Here is an 18913-nt window from a genome sequence, read left to right as displayed (position 1 = left end):
CTATATCTTTGGGCCTGTAGCTAAACGTCTGTGGTGCTCAGATTCCTAATCTATAAAATGAGAGGCTAAATGTAGCTATCTCAGTAGAGCTCTTTTGTGTGTTAAATGAGGGAAGGCACAGAAAGCGCTTTGCACTTTGCACAGGGCCTTTTCTATGGAAAGAGCCCAGTAATATTAGTCCTTGATGTCATTTTACCATTATACTTGTTAAAGTCTAACGTCGTTCAACATTTTTCTTTACCATTATCAAATGTCATTGTGAGTTAACAGCTCTTGAAAAAGAAGAAGGCTGGGGTAATCACTTCACAATGTATGTGTATATCAAAATATCACAGACATACCTTAAATATATGTAATTTGTGTTTCTATATATTATACCTTTTTAAAATATTATACCTTGATACAATTATACCTCAGTAAAGCTGAAAAAATTAGAATTTTTTTTTATTATACATTAAGTTCTAGGGTACATGTGCACAGTGTGCAGGTTTGTTACTTATGTATACATGTGCCATGTTGGTGTGCTGCACCCAGTAACTCGTCATTTACATTACGTATATCTCCTAAGGCTATCCCTCCCCCCTCCCCCTACCCCATGACAGGCCCTGGTGTGTGATGTTCCCCACCCTGTGTCCAAGTGTTCTCACTGTTCAATTCCCACCTGTGAGTGAGAACGTGTGGTGTTTGGTTTTCTGTCCTTGCGACAGTTTGTTCATAATGATGGTTTCCAGCTTCATCCATGTCCCTACAAAGGACATGAACTCATCCTTTTTTATGGCTACATAGTATTCCACAGTGTATATGTGCCACATTTTCTTAATCCAGTCTATCATTGATGGACATTTGGGTTGGTTCCAAGTCTTTGCTATTGTGAATAGTGCCGCAATAAACATACGTGTGCATGTGTCTTTATAGCAGCATGATTTCTAATCCTTTGGGTATATACCCAGTAATGGGATGGCTGGGTCAAATGGTATTTCTAGTTCTAGATCCTTGAGGAATTACCACACTGTTTTCCACAATGGTTGAACTAGTTTACAGTCCCACCAACAGTGTAAAAGCGTTCCTGTTTCTCCACATCCTCTCCAGCACCTGTTGTTTCCTGACTTTTTTATGATCGCCATTCTAACTGGTGTGAGATGGTATCTCATTGTGGTTTTGATTTGCCTTTCTCTGATGGCTAGTGATGATGAGCATTTTTTCATGTGTCTGTTGGCTGCATAAATGTCTTCTTTTGAGAAGTGTCTGTTCATATCCTTCACCCACTTTTTGATGGTGTTGTTTGATTTTTTCTTGTAAATTTGTTTAAGTTATTTGTAGATTCTGGATATTAGCCCTTTGTCAGATGAGTAGATTGCAAAAATTTTCTCCCATCCTGTAGGTTGCCTGTTCACTCTGATGGTAGTTTCTTTTGCTGTGCAGAAGCTCTTTAGTTTGATTAGGTCCCATTTGTCAATTTTGGCTTTTGTTGGCATTGCTTTTGGTATTTTAGACATGAAGTCCTTGCCCACGCCTATGTCCTGAATGAGTGTCACTCTGTCACTCCAGTGCAGTGGCACGATCTCGGCTCATTGCAACCTCTGCCTCTTGGGTTCCAGCGATTCTCCTGCCTCAGCCTCCTGAATAGCTGGGATTATAGGCGCACACCACCACGCCTGGCTAATTTTTGTATTTTTAGTAGAGATGGGGTTTCATCATGTTGGTCAGGCTGGTCTGGAACTCCTGACCTCATGATCTGCCCACCTCGGCCTCCCAAAGTGCTGGGACTGCAGGCATGAGTCACCACACCTGGCCAAATTATAGAAATTTTTTATATTAAAAAAAAAGACAAGTACTTTAAATATGTAACATGATCAGTTTTCTGAAACACAAAGCCTGTGTTAAATGCATACTTATTTATTAATCTTGGAGATTTTTCTTTCACCTGGCCAAGAAGGTCATTAAAAACTGAAGCATGTTTTTGGAGGGTTACTTACACTTCTCCACTTTTCTGTAAAAGAGCGAGCTTTTCGTTAATCTCCTTTGATGCATCAAAATGTGTGGCCAAAAACTATTAATTGTGGTTCCATTTGGTCTGACAGGTTCCTTCTAAAGCAACAATTGAATGAATATTCAAGTTCTTTGTGACCTGTTCTCCCTGGCCTTCAGAGCTGCAAATAATGTGATCATTTTAAATCAGTTTATTAAACATTAGCTTGCTGATTTACTTTTAATCACATTCTGCATATTTCTAGGCATTAATCTGATGTTTATTATGAAAATTGCACATTTGTATTCTTGGGATTCTTTTTTAAATAAAGAAAAACAATGCTAGGAAATAAGGCAGATTTTATGTATTAGGAGTATGATAAACTATGCAGGTGTGTGATAAACCATGAGCATGTGAATTCCCCTTAACTTCGTAAAATTGGATTTTGATGGTATTTCAACTGGAAGCACAGGAGGCCTTGTCCTCCTTTCGATGGCCATAAAGTAGTGTCCAATTGTGGATTAATTTCTCTCTTCCACCTGTTCTCACTAGGTTGCATCCTGCCATTTCTCAAGAGTAGAAGTTAATGGTAGTCACCCTAGGGATGTTATAAATCTCACTTTTAGACTAGTATTAGAGATACCACATGTGACCCTTTAAAAATGTTTCACGAAGAAAATCACAGGATATTTGTCAGTCACTGCTTTTCCTAAAACCGTTCTGTTCATAGGAAAGGAAGTATAATTGGGAAGTGAAGGAAATACTAAAAATACCCCATATTGAACATTTTTGAATTTGAACAGTTTGTAAGCCATTCTCTCTCTCAAATTTAGAACCAAGTCCAGAAATTTCAGAAAACATGACCCCAGCATCAATTACATATAACCTTTGGAAGCCCCCACCATCATAATGGTACCTTTAACAATGATGACTCTGGTCCCTTCTAACACCCCCATCTCACCCCGCACTCCATGAATCCAAGAAAGAGAGAGACACCTTTGTGCTTCCAGGAGTGACACTGATTCAGCAGTCTTCTTAGAACAGGCGCCTTCTCCTTCCTGCTCTTGCCTACTTACTGTTCTCTTTTCCGCAGGTGGAATATGTGATCAAGTGTGACATGTCAGCTCTGCAGAAGATTCTGTATCGCCATATGCAGGCTAAGGGGATCCTTCTCACAGATGGTTCTGAGAAAGATAAGAAGGTATGTTGCGGAAGATGATGCAACTCAAGGTGCTGTGATATGTCTTCTCATGGCTGTGACATTGAATATTCACAGGAAGCATCCCTGCTAATGCTGATTTGTTAAAGTAAATCACTGGACCTCCTTTGAGCTATTATAGCTGCCAAAGATCATCTCTTCACCTCTTAGCTGCATTGGGGCAGGAAGAAAGAAGGAATATGTTCACATTACCAAAATAGTTAGCTCTGCTTATGTCAAATTTGCAGCAAATATATTCTGCCTAAATGTGGGGTGGCATTTCAGAAGGTTTTAAAATCCAGTTTCACTCCCTGGGCATCTGTTCTGTGCTTCTGTGTTCTGGAGTCCTACGGAATAGACAGTCATGTCACAAAGCCATTGACTACACATAATTCTTCAAGGTTCACTTTTTTGGTAGGATAAGTTAATCACAAGAAAGACATTATATCTAACTCAGGAACGGCTATATAATTAAAGAAGCTTTGAACCACAGGTGTGTAGGTGACTGAGAAAACCTTTGGTCCTTTGTATAAGAAGCCCAGTTTAAAAGATCTGAAATGTCTGACCAGTGAATAATTAGTTTTATTTTTCTCTTTCCACTGATTCTTAGGGGAAAGGAGGTGCTAAGACACTTATGAACACTATCATGCAGTTGAGAAAAATCTGCAACCACCCATACATGTTTCAGCACATTGAGGTAAGTCTGTATTGTGTGTGTAGAGCCTGATTGTGCTAATATACTAATGCTAGTTGTTAAAACGAACAAACAAAACAGAAACCAAAATAGGTTTAAAACATGTTGGTGGAAGTTGAGATGACATGATCTGATAGCTCAACAAGCAGAATTAACAAACATGAGTATTCTGGTTATGGGTTCTCATTGGCACCAAGCATTTGAGCATCTGGAATTTTATAACCAAGAGTTTAAAGTGGAGAGAAAATGTTGTAAGCAGTGGCTCACTTGTGTGGGTTTAGGTAAGTACTGTGAATTACCTTGTTATAGTAGGAGCTCTGAAATTGAAGATAATGATAAATACATTCAGCTTCCTCGGAAGAATGCTGTGAAAAATATTAAAATAACATATTTATGACTGCTAAAGAGAAAGATTTTCTTTAAATATTTTCTTTGTAAAAAACACTGGCTTTAGTCTGTTACTTTGATTTATATTTTTCCTTTCTTGTTTCTGTCGTGATGATGTAAATCCATGCATTCATCCTGATGCTCAGGTCTCTAGAAAGCTATTTTGCAGGGAGAGGACATTTTCTGCCATGTTCACTCCATGTGAATAAGTTTCCTAAATTGACAGTGTTTCACCCCAGTCAGAGCAATTGACTGGAGCAGGAATGAAAAGGAGCCACAATTGTATTCCCCATTTGTCATTGCTGCTGCTGAGGCAAATGGTCCTGGTGGCAATTATTTGCCAGGGTAGTGCCTACTTTCTCCTGCAAAATGGGCAGGAGACATAGAGAACATCACTGCAGGGCTCCAGTGTCTGCATCAATTTATTTTAAAAAATACATAGAAAATTCTGGAGAGTTAAAACTTAATCACAGTATTAAAATTGAGTTGGAGCACTCTTCTTTTCGAATATTCTTTTTTCTACCTTATTTTTGGCAGTTGTACCTGTCAGGTCAGAGTATTCATTGCACACCATATCCGCATGCCAGAATTCTTTTCTAGCTGTGCTGGATAATTGGAAAGATTTCTGACACTGCTATTGCCTTCACATCCATAGGAGAAAGTATCCATAGACACTGGGGAGAGTACCCACAGCCATAGGAGAGAGTGTATGGCCGTAGAGGAGAATATCCATAGACATAGGGGAAAGTATCTACACATCGAAGTAAAACGACAACAGCAACAACACTTAAAGAATCTCAGGGCTGGGTGTGGTGGCTCACTCCTGTAATCCCAGCACTTTGGTAGGCCGAGGCGGGCAGATCACCTGAGGTCAGGAGTTCGAGACCGGCCTGGCCAACATGGTAAAACCCTGTCTAAAACTACAAAATTACAAAACTACAGAATTATAAAACTACAAAAATTAGCTGGGCATCATGTCAGGCGCCTGTAATCCCAGCTACACAGGAGGCTAAGGAAACAGAATTGCTTGAACCTGGGAGGTGGAGGTTGCAGTGAGCCAAGATCATGCCATTGCACTCCAGCCTGAGTGACAAGAGCGAAAGTCGGTCTCAAAAAAAAAAAAAAAAAAAAAAAAAAGTCTCACTAGTAAGTCATAATTATTTACATGTATTATTGAAGGGGAATGCAATGGCCAATAATGAATTCATATCCACCAGGTCACTTTGTAACTGTGAACTGGGGTAAGTCATCAGATTCTCCATGCTGTAATGTGCTTGATTTGTAAACAGGGGTAATAATAGATTATAGGACTGGCAGGAGGACCAGCTTTTAAACAATAACATGCGAAGCATCTTGTAAACTGATGTCGTGTTGTATCAGATGTAAGGTACCAATGAATTGGTAGTGGGTGTAGGTTGGGTTGAAAGGAGCTGGGAAAAAAGTCTAATGATGAAACTGCCTGGGGTTTTGTTAGTCTAACCTGTTGCCCACCGTCCCATTTTTTTCTGAAAACAATTTTAAGATATGTATGGTAATCTATGAGGGCCTTGGGGGACTTAGGAATTTTGAAGATTAAGAAGCAATCTTACTTCGTTTTGGTTATCATAAAAGAAATGATCCCTTCAGCTGTGCTGGGCTAAGTAGGGAAGGAAGGGAGATGATGCCTTCTGTCCTCCAGCTTCAGTCTGGAGGGTGGGAAAGGATAGAGGAGGAGTGGGATCATGAAGGAAGCGAAGTTTAAGGTGCATGCCCTTCGGTACCTACATATTGACATCTTAAGTAGCAGTTGGTAGAAAGGCAGACTTTGATTTGCAATTTTTTTTTTTAACAGAAAAACTCTCAGGAGTCTATTCCTAGAAACGAGATCCACAGTTATGGCAAATCTAGTGACAACTATGGAACAGAGGTGGTGTGTGAATTTGCCTTTGTTGTATTTCGTTTGCCACACACTCTTTGTTCATACTAAATCCTGCCAGATGCTCAGCCTCAAAATGGGTCTCACTGCCTCCCTGGGGACCTTCAAACTCAAGAAATGAAAACAGTATTTTTAACATGATGCTGTTACCTAATCTCCAACAGCATCCATTGACACCCTCTCTTTGGTTTTCACAAGCCTGCTTGGAGACAGGGATGGGGCCTAATGGAGACTGTGAGCTTGGTTCTAGGGGATGGAGGTGAGGTATTGGCCACAGTCTATCCTGTTAATTTTGCCACAGGACTGGAGCTTACCATAGATGATGAGCATATTTGAGAGTACTGTTGAGCCCAGAGGGAAAGATCTGGTGCCATTGGAGGAAACGCTGCAGGGATCCAGGGAGGAGGGAAGGCAGAAAAGGGAGACAGCGGTGGCTGATGTGAAGGTGTAACCTGCTCCCATTCCTGCTCTCCATTCCCACCGATGGTTGCCATTCCCATAAAGTCAGAATAGAGAAATGCATGGAGAACAGTCATGTATTTCTTCCTGTGAATCAGAAAGGAGGGAGTTAAAGTTATGTGATTACACTCTGTATTCTGAAAACAGAAGCCAGACACCTGAGGGATGCTGTACATCTAGGACTTTATTTGTAACAGAGGAAAGCACAGTATAGAAGAGATGTTAGGATTTCACCAAACTGACCAGGCATGGTGGCTCATGCCAGTAAGCCTAGCACTTTGGGAGGCCAAGGCAGTCAGGTCACTTGCGGTAAGGAGTTCAAGACCAGCATGGCCAATGTGGTGAAACCCTGTCTGTACTAAAAATACAGAAAATTAACCAGGTGTAGTGGCACATGCTGTAGTCCCAACTACTCAGGAGTCTGAGGCAGGAGAATTGCTTGAACCTGCGAGGCGGAGGTTTACAATGAGCTGAGACCGCACCACTGCACTCCAGCCTGGGCAACAGAGTGAGACTCTGTCTCAAAAAAAAAAGAAAAGATTTCACCAAACTAAGAATTAGAATATGTAATCACCATTATTTTTATTGCTAAATTTTTCCACAATGCATATTGTATTAGTCCGTTTTCATGCTGCTGATAAAGGCATACCTGAGACTGGGCAATTTGGAAAGAAAAAAGGTTTAATGAACTCACATATTTCACATGGTTGGGGAGGCCTCACAATCATGGCAGAAGGCGAAAGGAACATCTTACATGGTGGCAGGCAAGAGAGAGTGAGAGCCAAATGAAAAGGGAAACCCCTTATAAAGCCACCAGATCTCGTGAGACTTACAATCACGAGAACGGCTTGGGGGAAACCTTCCTGATGATTCATTTGATTCCCCCAGGGTCCCTCCCACAACACACGGGAATTATGGGAGCTACAATTCAAGATGAGATTTCAGTGGGGACACAGCCAAGCCCTATCACATGTATTTATATATATACATAGTAATTCTGATTTGCTTGTATTGTGCTCTTATAGTCTAGACTCTGAACTCCTTGAGTTCAGATCCACCCTAGAGGGTGGATCTCCAAAAACAACTATTGGCTCAGCTATGGGCCAGTGGGTGCTCAGTGACTGTGTGATGGGTAAACTAACTCTGTTATCTGAGAGTCTAGAGACTAGAAGAAACTCACAGGATACATTTCTGGTGGAACAAAAGTCTGCATGCAATATACTGAATTTCTCGTTCATTATATATGTAAGTTTTTTTGCTTATTCCTTAATTATTTTGTTTTAACTATAGAAATAGGTAGGATAACATCACTAAAGGAGTAATCATTAAGTTAATAATTACATTTTTTAAAATCATTTCTCTCTCTCTCTCTCTCTTTTAAAGGAATCCTTTGCTGAACACCTAGGCTATTCAAATGGGGTCATCAATGGGTAAATCTCAAATTTTTTTTTTCTTTTAAAAAAAATGTTGTTGGCCTTACATAAACTCCTCCTCTCTACAGTGTTTCCTCTTGTGCAAATACATACTTCCAGCCCTCTAAGTGCTCTTCAGTGGAGAAGTTAACCAAAACGATATCAGCATTCTCTTTTACTTTACTGGCATAAATTATTACTTGCCTTAAGCAAGTGGCTATTCAAAGGACATAGATCTTATTTAATAGACTTAATAGTATCCTAGTGTTCAAAAAATGTTGTTGAAGTTTCAAAGGTTTGTTATTTATAACCAAAAGTATAGCCTGGGCTTGAAGAGAATTTATCTTATTAAATTTCACATTGACATTTGATATTAATGTACATGAGAAGAAATTTCTCATCTGCTGTAAATGTTTACAGTTTTATAGTCATTTGTTAGAGTATGGTCTGTGTAAGAAATGTTTTTCATTAGCAATGGATGTTAAAGAGAATCTTGACTTGCAACAACAAAAATGAACACTGCCTTAACAGAAAGTCTGTGTGTGTGTGTGTGTGTGTGTGTGTGTGTATGTGTGTGTTGCAAATTTGAAAAATTTATTATTAGGATGTAGTCATCATTCTTGGATCCCAAGGGCAGACAGTTTCACTGGGCTAAGAACCAGGAACTATAACCTATCCAGAAGCAGTGCTGCTAAGCTTTCCCTGCCTCTTCTTGCCTTTCTTTTCTCTGTGTTCTGTGGTTACTCCTGCTCCCATCAGCTTGGCCAGGGTTGCGTGGTGAAAACACGGCTATGGGGTATTTGGAGAACAGTTCTCAGAGTGGGGAATGGACATCAGGAAGACATACGTTTGAAAAATGTGTTAGAAATAACATATCCTGTGTCATAAAATCAACTACCAGATGATACATTCCAGTACTATAGTTTACATGTGCACTGGCAAGTTTTCTAAACAGTATCGCCTAGAATTCAGTTTTAATTGTATAACACAGCCCTGTTGATAAAAGAAAAATAAGGATGAACTATAGAGGGAAAAGGCCCTACTTTAGCCTTTCTTCATATCACAGCGTCTTCTCCATCTCATACTCCCATCGTGTTTTTGACTTGTACTTCTATAGTAATCCAAGACTTGTCCTCCCCCAGTCCATTCTTACACGATGTCCATAGTGATCTTATAAAAAGGTATGCCAGACCTCATCACTCCCCTGCTTAAAACCCATTGATGGCTTTTCATTGCACTGAAAATGAAAATGTTCAGTGTAGCTCATAGAGCCCTACAGAGTCTATTCCTAATCTCATCCTCCACCTCTCTGTCTTCATCTCCCAGTATTCTGTCCTCACTTCTGTTTAAGCCATGCTTACCGGTTTTTTTGTTTGTTTGTTTGTTTTTCAATTTCTCAAATCCTTCTGTCTCCTTTACCCCTCAGGACCTTTATGCATGCTCTTTCCTCGCCCTGGAATCTCCTCCTCTCCACCCCAGTGCCCCCATTCTTCACCTGGATGCCTTTTTACTCATTATTTCAGGTTGTAGCTAAAATGTTATCTCTTCAGGGAGGTCACCTCCGACACTGTAAACCAGTGGTTGGCAAACTTTTTCTGTAAAGAGCCAGATTGTAAATATTCTCAGCTTTGTGGGCCATAAAGTGTCTGCCACACCTGCTCAGCACAGCCTCTGTAGCGTGAAAGCAGCCAGAAAACAGAGAGGCGTGAGTGTGGCTGTGTCTGTTTTTATTTATAAAAACAGACAGCAGACTGGGGCCAAAGGTTGCCAAACTGCTCTGATCTAAAGAAGGCATCACATGTTGCTGTGGGTTTTCTCATTGGAACTTGTTATTTTTATCGTATTTATTACAATTTGTAATTATCCATTTAGTAAAATGAGACTGTATTTTGCTTATTATTATATACATGGCTAGCACTGTGCTTGGTACATAGTAGGTGATCAATAAGTATTTAAATGAATCTTAAGTGCCCTGAATTAACAATTTAAAAATGTGTATAATTAATAAGGAGGGATTTACAGAAACATGGCATATATTCACGCACACGCGTGTGTGTGTGTGAGAGAGAGAGAAAGAGAGAGGGCAAGGAGAAAGAATAAGTTGAGAGAAAGACTGTGAAAGTATTAAGAACATGAAAGTGGTTCCTTTTCTTTCTAGAACCTGTAATCATACCTAGTATATGCAATGCACTTTTGATGGGTTTTATATGAATATATTTTCCTTTTCTGCTAAATATTCTCATTGCTTTGGAGTTCATATTCATTCATTCATTCATTTCACAGTCACTTATTGAATGTTTACTGTGTACAAAGGATTATATGAAAAACAAAGCAATGCTGGATTTTTCAAGAAGACAGAAGTAATACTGTCTTCTTGTTTTGCATTTTTTGGGTTCAGGGCTGAACTGTATCGGGCCTCAGGAAAGTTTGAGCTACTTGATCGTATTCTGCCAAAATTGAGAGCGACTAATCACCGAGTGCTGCTTTTCTGCCAGATGACATCTCTCATGACCATCATGGAGGATTATTTTGCTTTTCGGAACTTCCTTTACCTACGCCTTGATGGTAAGTGCATAAGGCATTAGGCTCAGAAGCCATACTACTGAAAATGAAGGGATAATGGGCACTTAGATCCATTCTCAGCCAAAAAGAAGGGGTAAAATTGAAGAATTGACTAGCAGCATCGGGTGCAGTTTTTCTAGATAGCAATTTTTTGCATCCTTAAGCTTTAAATAAGCTGACCTCATTTGTGCAGCTGCATAGCTCACATATAAACCAACACAAATGAGTTTAGAGTCACTTATGAGTATCTAAATAAAATAAAATCAAACTAAACTAAAATTTTGAAATCTTCCTTGCTCTTAAAATTGATTGTTACCTATGTGCCAAACATATAGAATATGTTGACACACCTTTAACTTTTTCAGTTAAAGGCATATTTTAAGGGGATAAAGGCTATGTCACTTTTCTTTGTAACAATACAATCATTCAGTTAAGATTATATTTACCATTAAAGCGCCTCTCTTTCTAAATAAGACATATCCACATATTATGTTATTAAGAGACGTGATTTCATTGTTTCCTGGATTTTGCAAGCTATGTAAAATACTTGCCTGGTTTTAAGAGTGAAATTTAAATACCATGTCCTAAAAATTAGTAAGAAAAAATATTAGTGGAAGAAAATATGATTTTAGGGATAATCCCTAAATTATTTTACGATTTGGCTATCAGCTATAATATATTAGAGGTTGAAAGTATCAGCATTTATACACAATGGCAGGGTGTAAATATGGCATTCAAAGAGTGGTAAGTAGGAATAGAAGTTAATTTACAGTCAGGATGCTATTTAATCCCTGGGTAGAAAAGAGGATACTACTAATACCGGTATTTATCTAATGCAGTATTACTGTTGTTAAATGGGAAATTTAAGGTTTATGTTTCATTAAAAGACTTTATTTTCAATCCAACATTTTGTTTCCCTTTTGCCCTTAATTGAATGTAATTGGATATAAACCAAACTTAGACTTGCTGTATGTTCTCTGACTTAAGGTTTTAGATGAATTCTCTTTATGGTCTGCCTCTTAGGGTATTATTAATTAATTTTCAAATTAATTATACCATTTGGCAAACTTGATTATTTTTATTTTATTTTATTTTATTGTTTTTATTGAGACAGAGTCTCACTCTGTCACCCAGGCTGAAATCCAGTAGCATGATCTCAGCTTACTGCAACCTCTGCCACCCGGGTTCAGGTGATTCTCCTGCCTCAGCCTCCTGAGTAGCTGGGATTACAGGCATGTGCCACCATGCCCGGCTAATTTTTTTGTGTGTATTGTTAGTAGAGATGGGGTTTCACCATGTTGCCCAGGCTGGTCTCGAACTCCTGACCTCAAGTGATCCACCTGCCTTGGCCTCCCAAAGTGCTGGGATTACAGGCGTGAAAATTGATTATTTAAACCCCTTTACCTCTCCCCTCCAAATTACTTAACCAATGAATGGTTAAGTAAATGTGAATTCTGAGTTCACAAATACAGTCCTATTAGGCACAGTTTTTCTCTGTTGGCAAATTTCCTTTATTGTCTCTTCTTCTTTGACTGGATCCCTGCCTCTGGAAAGAGGGGAAAATTCAGCACTCTTCCTTCAAGAGATAAACTGTCCTTTACCTGCTGCTCAAGTGAGGGGCTGTGGGGCTCTATTTTCCCCTGAACTGACAGCCCCACACAGGTGTCCTGCATAACTATCACTTGCTACTTTGTGGCATTTCATTTCCAATCTCAGGTCTCTGAGGACTGCTCCTTTGGAATATTTGCATCTATCAGACTGGTAAGAGTGAATTCCTGGAAACAAATTGCTTTCGTGTTTTCTTGTCAGCCTGAGAGGTTCTCTTTAATCATTTGTTGGCTGCTGTCCTTTTGTTATTAATAATAATAGTCACAACAGTTAACATGTATGGAACACCTACTCTGTGTGGGACTCTGGGCCAAGCATTTCATGTGCGTTATTAATTTGATTTTCTCAATAAATAAGCTACTATTATCCCTGTCAACCAGTGTGCCATTATGATGCCCATTTAATAGATGAGAAAACAAAGGTATATGGTGAGACCAGGTTCTAACTTGGATCTCTTTGATTCCAGATTAGCTCAGTTTTAGCAGATCCAGAGAGGTGTACCCCATCTCTGAAAATACAGGCTGCTTCTCTAGCTACAACATTTTAAGAATGATTTTGAACTTATTTAAAATTTTCAGTTGAGTAATTGCAAACCACCATGCACTAGAGATACAGGATGGATGAACTATTCACTGTTCCTGCTCTCAGAGTCCTTAGCATTAGGTGGAAGGAGACAGACAAGCAAATTGCCTAACATGTTACAGATGGAATTGAAAAGGCATATTTCCGTAAGAAAGAGCAGCCATTCCTTTTAAGGGTGGACAGAACTAATGGACAAACAATCAGTATACACACAGATAAGTTAGTACACACACTTCCAGCTGAACCCCCTTCTGTCCCCCATCCCACCACCCAATTATTAAAATGACTTCAGATTTTCACTGCTGAATTTGATGTCTCAGATTTTGACTTTAGGGGAAAAAAAATCACTTGACAAGAGCTAAGCAGAAATTTTCTGCAAAGATTATGGTTGCATGAATAAATTTAGCTAATACTCCATTATAGTTTTTGTTTTTACTGGAAATGATTTTTGAGTGAGAGCAAGTGGTGCTCTCACTTGTTTTATCCCAGAAGACAATACTTTCTAAAAGTCACTGAAACTAAGTTAAAATTAGTCATCATGAAAGTCTGACAGTGTGTTCCTTCTGGTAAATTCTGTAATTTTCAACACACTTGCCCTATTAATTGTATTCTTATAATTGGTTATGTATCAAAGTCTGAAAGACCATGAAACTGATGTTAGTTTTGAGCACGTTAAATCTTGTGCCACTTGCAAAGAGTGTCTGCCTTTAGATAGACTCTTACATGGTCGTTTGAATCTCCCTGAACAATATTAAAAAGATTGCTCATGATCAGCAAAGATCTTGACTTGGAAATCTTTGACGGAAGTGGTTTTCTAGCAAATTCCAAACCTTGTGATGAGAAATGCCATTGTTTTGTATGAAAAATGACTTAATCTTTTTTATTGTTTTTTGTAATTTGTCAAGTTCCCAGCTATTTATACAGTTTATTCTATTCTGTTCTGTTCTGTTCTATTCTATTCTATTCTATTCTATTCTATTCTATTCTATTCTATTCTATTCTATTCTATTCTATTTTGTTGAGACGAAGTCTCACTCTGTCACCCAGGCTGGAGTGCATCTCAGCTCACTGCAACCTCCACTTCCTGGGTTCAAGCGATTCTTGTGCCCCACCCTCCCGAGTAGCTGGGATTACAGATATGTGCCACCATGCCCAGCTAATTTTTGTATTTTTAGTAGGGATGGGGTTTTATCATATTGGCCAGGCTGGTCTTGAACTCCTGACCTCAGGTAATCCACCCACCTTGGCTTCCCAAAGTGCTGGGATTACAGGCATGAGCCACCGTGCCTGGCCTATACAGTTTAAATACACACCAGATACATGGTTGGCCTATTTGCTTGAGGTATCTGGTATAGGGTCTGAAAACTCCTTTGACCAAATAATTTTATTTGGATATTCCTTTTGTTTTTCAGTGCTTTATTTTGCATGTAAGGTTATTTCATCCCAGTAGGCATTGGTTGTATTTATATCTTATGTTACTGGCGAGATCCACATCTGTTCTGCCCACGTGCAGTAAATCAATCACTGTGACACAGGTTTTGCAAAGGAGAAAAGATTTATTCACAAGGGAACCAAGCAAAAAGATGGAAGAACAGCCCTCAACTCTACGTCCCTGAAGATAAGGCTTAGGGATATTTACGGGGTAAGGAAGTGGGGTGGTGTAAGGCACAGGGAAAGGTGATTGGCAGTGGGGAAAAATGAAGTCACAGGTTAATTCTACACAAGCATAGCCAGGGTTCATGGCGTTTCCGAGGACATACGTGCAGAAAATGACAGTGTTAGTGTGATATGATGGTGGAGTTCTTGGCTCTCCGACATCAAAAGGCCATCTCTTGGGCACTTGCGCTCAGGCCTAGTTTAAGGGTCAGTGGTGTCAACCAGTTTGAAGTGGACAGAGCTGGCTAAAGTTCCTGAAAAGCAACTGAAGTAACAACCATTGCCATGGTGACATATGCATGTTATCTGTAAAGCAGCCAGTGAAGGTCAAGTTTGAGCATTCAGCATCAAGACCTTCAGCTACCGCAGCCTTCAGCTTCACAGAAAAAGAGAAAACAAAAATAACAAAAAGCAAGAAACCAAAAGCATGCAGGGCAGGCAGACCTGATGAGATTAACTGTTTGGTTCCATTAATCCATGTGATTATCAGCTGGTTCATTTTCAGTTAATCAAAAACGGTTGAACTTCTGTCCTGAGAGTATAGATGTATAGTTTTTGTACCCAGTTGTCAGAAACAAAGATGCCATGATCTCTTCTTTCCCCATTTTAGAAGGAATTTTTGGTTTCTGTGGCTTTTCATTCAGTTTAAGGCAGAGGAGAAATATGTGAACCATTAATCCATGTGAGTAATTTAAAAAAAAATTCTTGCAGCTGGAAAGATGATAGAGGTTTCGTGGCAGAACAGATCTTCCATTAGCATCGTGAACAGATAGTTCACCATGATCTCAGAAAGCCAATTCTGAAAATAAAAGAAAAAAGAGCCCCACACTTGAAAGCTCACTCATCAAAGCATGTTTAGTGCTCCTCCTCCAAAATCTAAACTCAGACAACTGATTGTGTCGGGCCTCACCAGTTCACTAAACTGGAAACCTAACATAGAAAGTAAATTGGGTCTAAAGAATGTGACTCCATTAAATGAGGAAAGCCCCCAAACCCCTCATTCCTAATCCTTGTTTGCTGTATGCAGGGAAGTGATTTGTCTTCTCCCTCCTCAGGAGGGCATTTGTTAGTTTTATTAAATGTGAAAAACAGATTGTCCCCAATTTTGAGAACTTGGCCCTCATAGTAACTTGATTCATTAGCTGTAGTCACTTAAATGTTTTAATCCTCTGAAATAAATTGCTCGTATGTTTTCATCCTTAAAAAAAGAACAGCATGTAAGAATAATATTTGAATAGCAGCCGGTCAGGGACTATCATGTAACATGCATACATATTTCCCAACAACCTAAAGCCTTTTTTCAAAATTCAACGTCTAAGTGTTTCTGGTGAAATATGTTCAGATGGAATACTGGTGTTTTTTTTTTCTTTCTCTCCCCTTCCACAATGCACTTCATGAAATGGCTGGGTAAATACATTACACATACATAATATGTAATTGAGTGGCTCATCCGAAATGCAAGAATGGCCCAAAAGTGAGCACCAGACTCTAAGGTTTGGTCCTCTCTGCTTATTCACTCTTTTGGAGCCTCCTCAGACCCCATGGGGCAAACCACACCCAGGTGTTTAACATGCTGCTCTGTTTAGTTGGTTTTGATTTAGCATGCTTTGAACTCAACAGAGCGGGATGTTAACGTGAGAAACAGACTAAGAGATTTCTTGTTTTTTGTTGGGGGGGGGGATTATTGTGGCTTTAAGTCTTGCTAAAAAGGATAAAATTATTCCATTTGCAAAAAAAAAAAATTCATTCATAATTTATGTTTTTACCAAACGGACCATACTTCAATCGAAATGGTAAAGCAGTAGAAAAGAACTTTCCTTTTTTTTCTATTTTCTTGGCATAAAAAAGTCCTTGCTTTAATGCCTATTGGCAAAGTTTCTTTAAGCCATTATTACAGTTTTAAGTGCACGTGTGTGTGTGAGAGAGCGAGAGGGAGAGAGAAGAAGTGTGTATGTTCTTAAAATTATTTGTTATAAATCACAGAAATAAATCCAAAAAATGTTTTCATTGTTTTAGGTGAAAGTAAGGGTTTTGTAAAATGTGTAAAGTTACAAAGATGCCTCGTCAGAAATGTTTAAGCTCTTTTTTTTGTAATTGCAAAATGTTCAAAGTTTTTTCCCAGAAGTACAAAGCCCTGGAAATTACCTCATCAGTGTTAGGAGGAGTCTGGGTATATTTCTCGAAGGAAGCAAGCTTTTTTGTCTCGTTCTGTGCCATTTTCAGACAAGAGTTAATTGGCAAATTAATTTTTCTGATCCCCTTAGGCACCACCAAGTCTGAAGATCGTGCTGCTTTGCTGAAGAAATTCAATGAACCTGGATCCCAGTATTTCATTTTCTTGCTGAGCACCAGAGCTGGTGGCCTGGGCTTAAATCTTCAGGCAGCTGATACAGTGGTCATCTTTGACAGCGACTGGAATCCTCATCAGGTCTGTATGTCCCACTCAGGTGTCCAGGCCTCCCTCTGGAGAGCAGCTAAAAGATGATCAGTTTCATTATTCACATTTACAGGACAGAGCAAATATCTAGACGAGTGGGCCGCTGCTTTCTTGGAGCCAATTCTGGCTGTTTTCTCATCTCCCTTAGAGCATAGATACGAGGTCCCACATATGCCTTTGAAGAGCTGAAGTTTGAGGTAGAAAAACTTAGTTTCTGCTTAGTTTTAATCCCATCTCTTGGGATTGCCATTGAACAAAGTATATTTAATGAAGGATAAATCAAAAATGTTGTAAAATCATAGCAATAAGAACAATAGCAACCATCATTTATGAGCCCCTGAATCTGTGTCAGCCTCTTGGGCATTTTTTCATTCAGTTTCACAACAACCCTGTCAGACAGTTAATATTATTTGAATCTTTGCAGTCAAGGAAACTGAATCCTAGGCAGGGTAAGTAACTTCCCCAAGGCCAGTTAGTATTATGGTAGTTAACCTTTTATTTTGTGTTTTGTTTAAAGTCATCATCAAAACATATTCTAATGAGCATTTATTGTTGTAAAGCTCTTTTAGCCAGGTAAGTTCAGGGCTATCCTATTAAAGCAGTACTTTGATTTTTTTTTTTTTCAATTGAGTGGGTCTCTTATGGCACTGGTTTTCTAAATTACTCTGGGAGGTGAGGCATCTGCCTGTAGGATATTGGGTAGGATGATATTGGTCAAGTTTTGATTCATACTGGAGCAAATGTTGAATTCAAAACAGTAAAAATGAAGACCTGGTGTGGTGGCTCACGCCTGTAATCCCAGGACTTTGGGAGGTCGAGGCAGGAGGATTGCTTCAGTCCAGGAATTTGAGACCAGCCTGGGCAACATGGTGAAACCCTGTCTCTACAAAAAAATACAAAAATTAGCTGGGCACAGTGGCACTTATACCTGTAGTCCCAAGTTCCTCAGGAGGCTGAGGTGGGAGGATTGCTTGATCCTGGGAGGCAGAGGCTGTAGTGAGCTGTAATCGGACCACTGCCCTCCAGCCTGGGCGACAAAGCAAGACCGTGTCTCAAAAAAATGCAGAAAGAAAATGGCAACTCTCACATAGGAGTGTGAATTCTACATCAGCTTTTCCTAGGCTCCTCACTGAGCCCTGGCTTTCTCAACAGTCACACTATCTCACTGGGTTGCGAAGATTGAGTGGCAATGCCATATAGCGTCAGTTTTGGCAGGAAATAGAGTTCAGGGGTACATTAGGATTCTAAGGAAGCTTTTAAAAAATATACATGCCTGTTTTCTTTCTGTTCCCTCCCACCCCACCCTAGTTTTCTTATTCAGTGGAGCTAGCTGCTTCCTTTGAGCGCTCCTAGGAGATTCTGAAATAGATTCTCATACAGATGAGGACCACTGATTTAAAGACTCAACTGTGGGTCCAAACCACCACCACTGGGCCACTGCGTGTACTTACCATTCTCTGTAGGTGAATAAATTAAGGCGACTATTAAAATGTTCTTATCTTGAAAAGGATTGGGAACCACCAGCACAGAATATATTAGTTCTAAGTCTTCAGGAAATATGGTTACATATTTTTATAAATATATAGAAGTGTTTCATTCCAACGCTCAGGTAGAATTTATATTGATGTGAGCGATCTGCAGTTTTCCTTTTTGGCATTTTGGATTCAGTATTTCTTCCGTAAACATTTATTGAGTGTCTGTTATGCAGCAGGCACTGAGCTAGGCTGGGTATCTAAGAGGGAGGAAGGAAGATGTGATGTGACTCTTTGACTCCTCTCCTCCTGGTGTGCTCAATGTGATTGGATGTTTAGATTATCCTTCTCGCTGGTACCTAAGTATTGAGGACCATCTATAGGTGAATGGAGAGTTTGCTTGTCTTCTGTCTTCAGAGGTAAGCATTTCCACTGACTCTTAGATGTTTACCTTCACTGGCACAGTATAAATTCTAAAAGCCACTGTTCCAGGAAATGCTAATTTAACCTGGAAAATAACTCTGGAACATCTTTATGATGTTCTACCCCACCCCAACTCTCA

General features: G+C 39.5%; 1 protein-coding gene across 1 annotated transcript in view; it reads left to right on the top strand.

Annotated features, from left to right (window-relative positions):
* SMARCA2 (SWI/SNF related, matrix associated, actin dependent regulator of chromatin, subfamily a, member 2) overlaps positions 1-18913 on the top strand; it is a 182204-nt gene that overhangs the window by 81829 nt on the left and 81462 nt on the right. The window contains 5 exon segments of the mRNA XM_050761733.1: positions 3063-3170; positions 3778-3864; positions 8006-8052; positions 10433-10599; positions 16707-16870. Coding sequence (XP_050617690.1) covers positions 3063-3170; positions 3778-3864; positions 8006-8052; positions 10433-10599; positions 16707-16870 — 573 coding nt within the window.

Source organism: Macaca thibetana, chromosome 15, assembly GCF_024542745.1.
Source record: "Macaca thibetana thibetana isolate TM-01 chromosome 15, ASM2454274v1, whole genome shotgun sequence".
NCBI classification, from domain to species: domain Eukaryota; kingdom Metazoa; phylum Chordata; class Mammalia; order Primates; family Cercopithecidae; genus Macaca; species Macaca thibetana.
The sequence above is the reverse complement of the archived record's forward strand: the minus strand, read 5'-3'. Positions and strand labels throughout refer to the sequence as shown.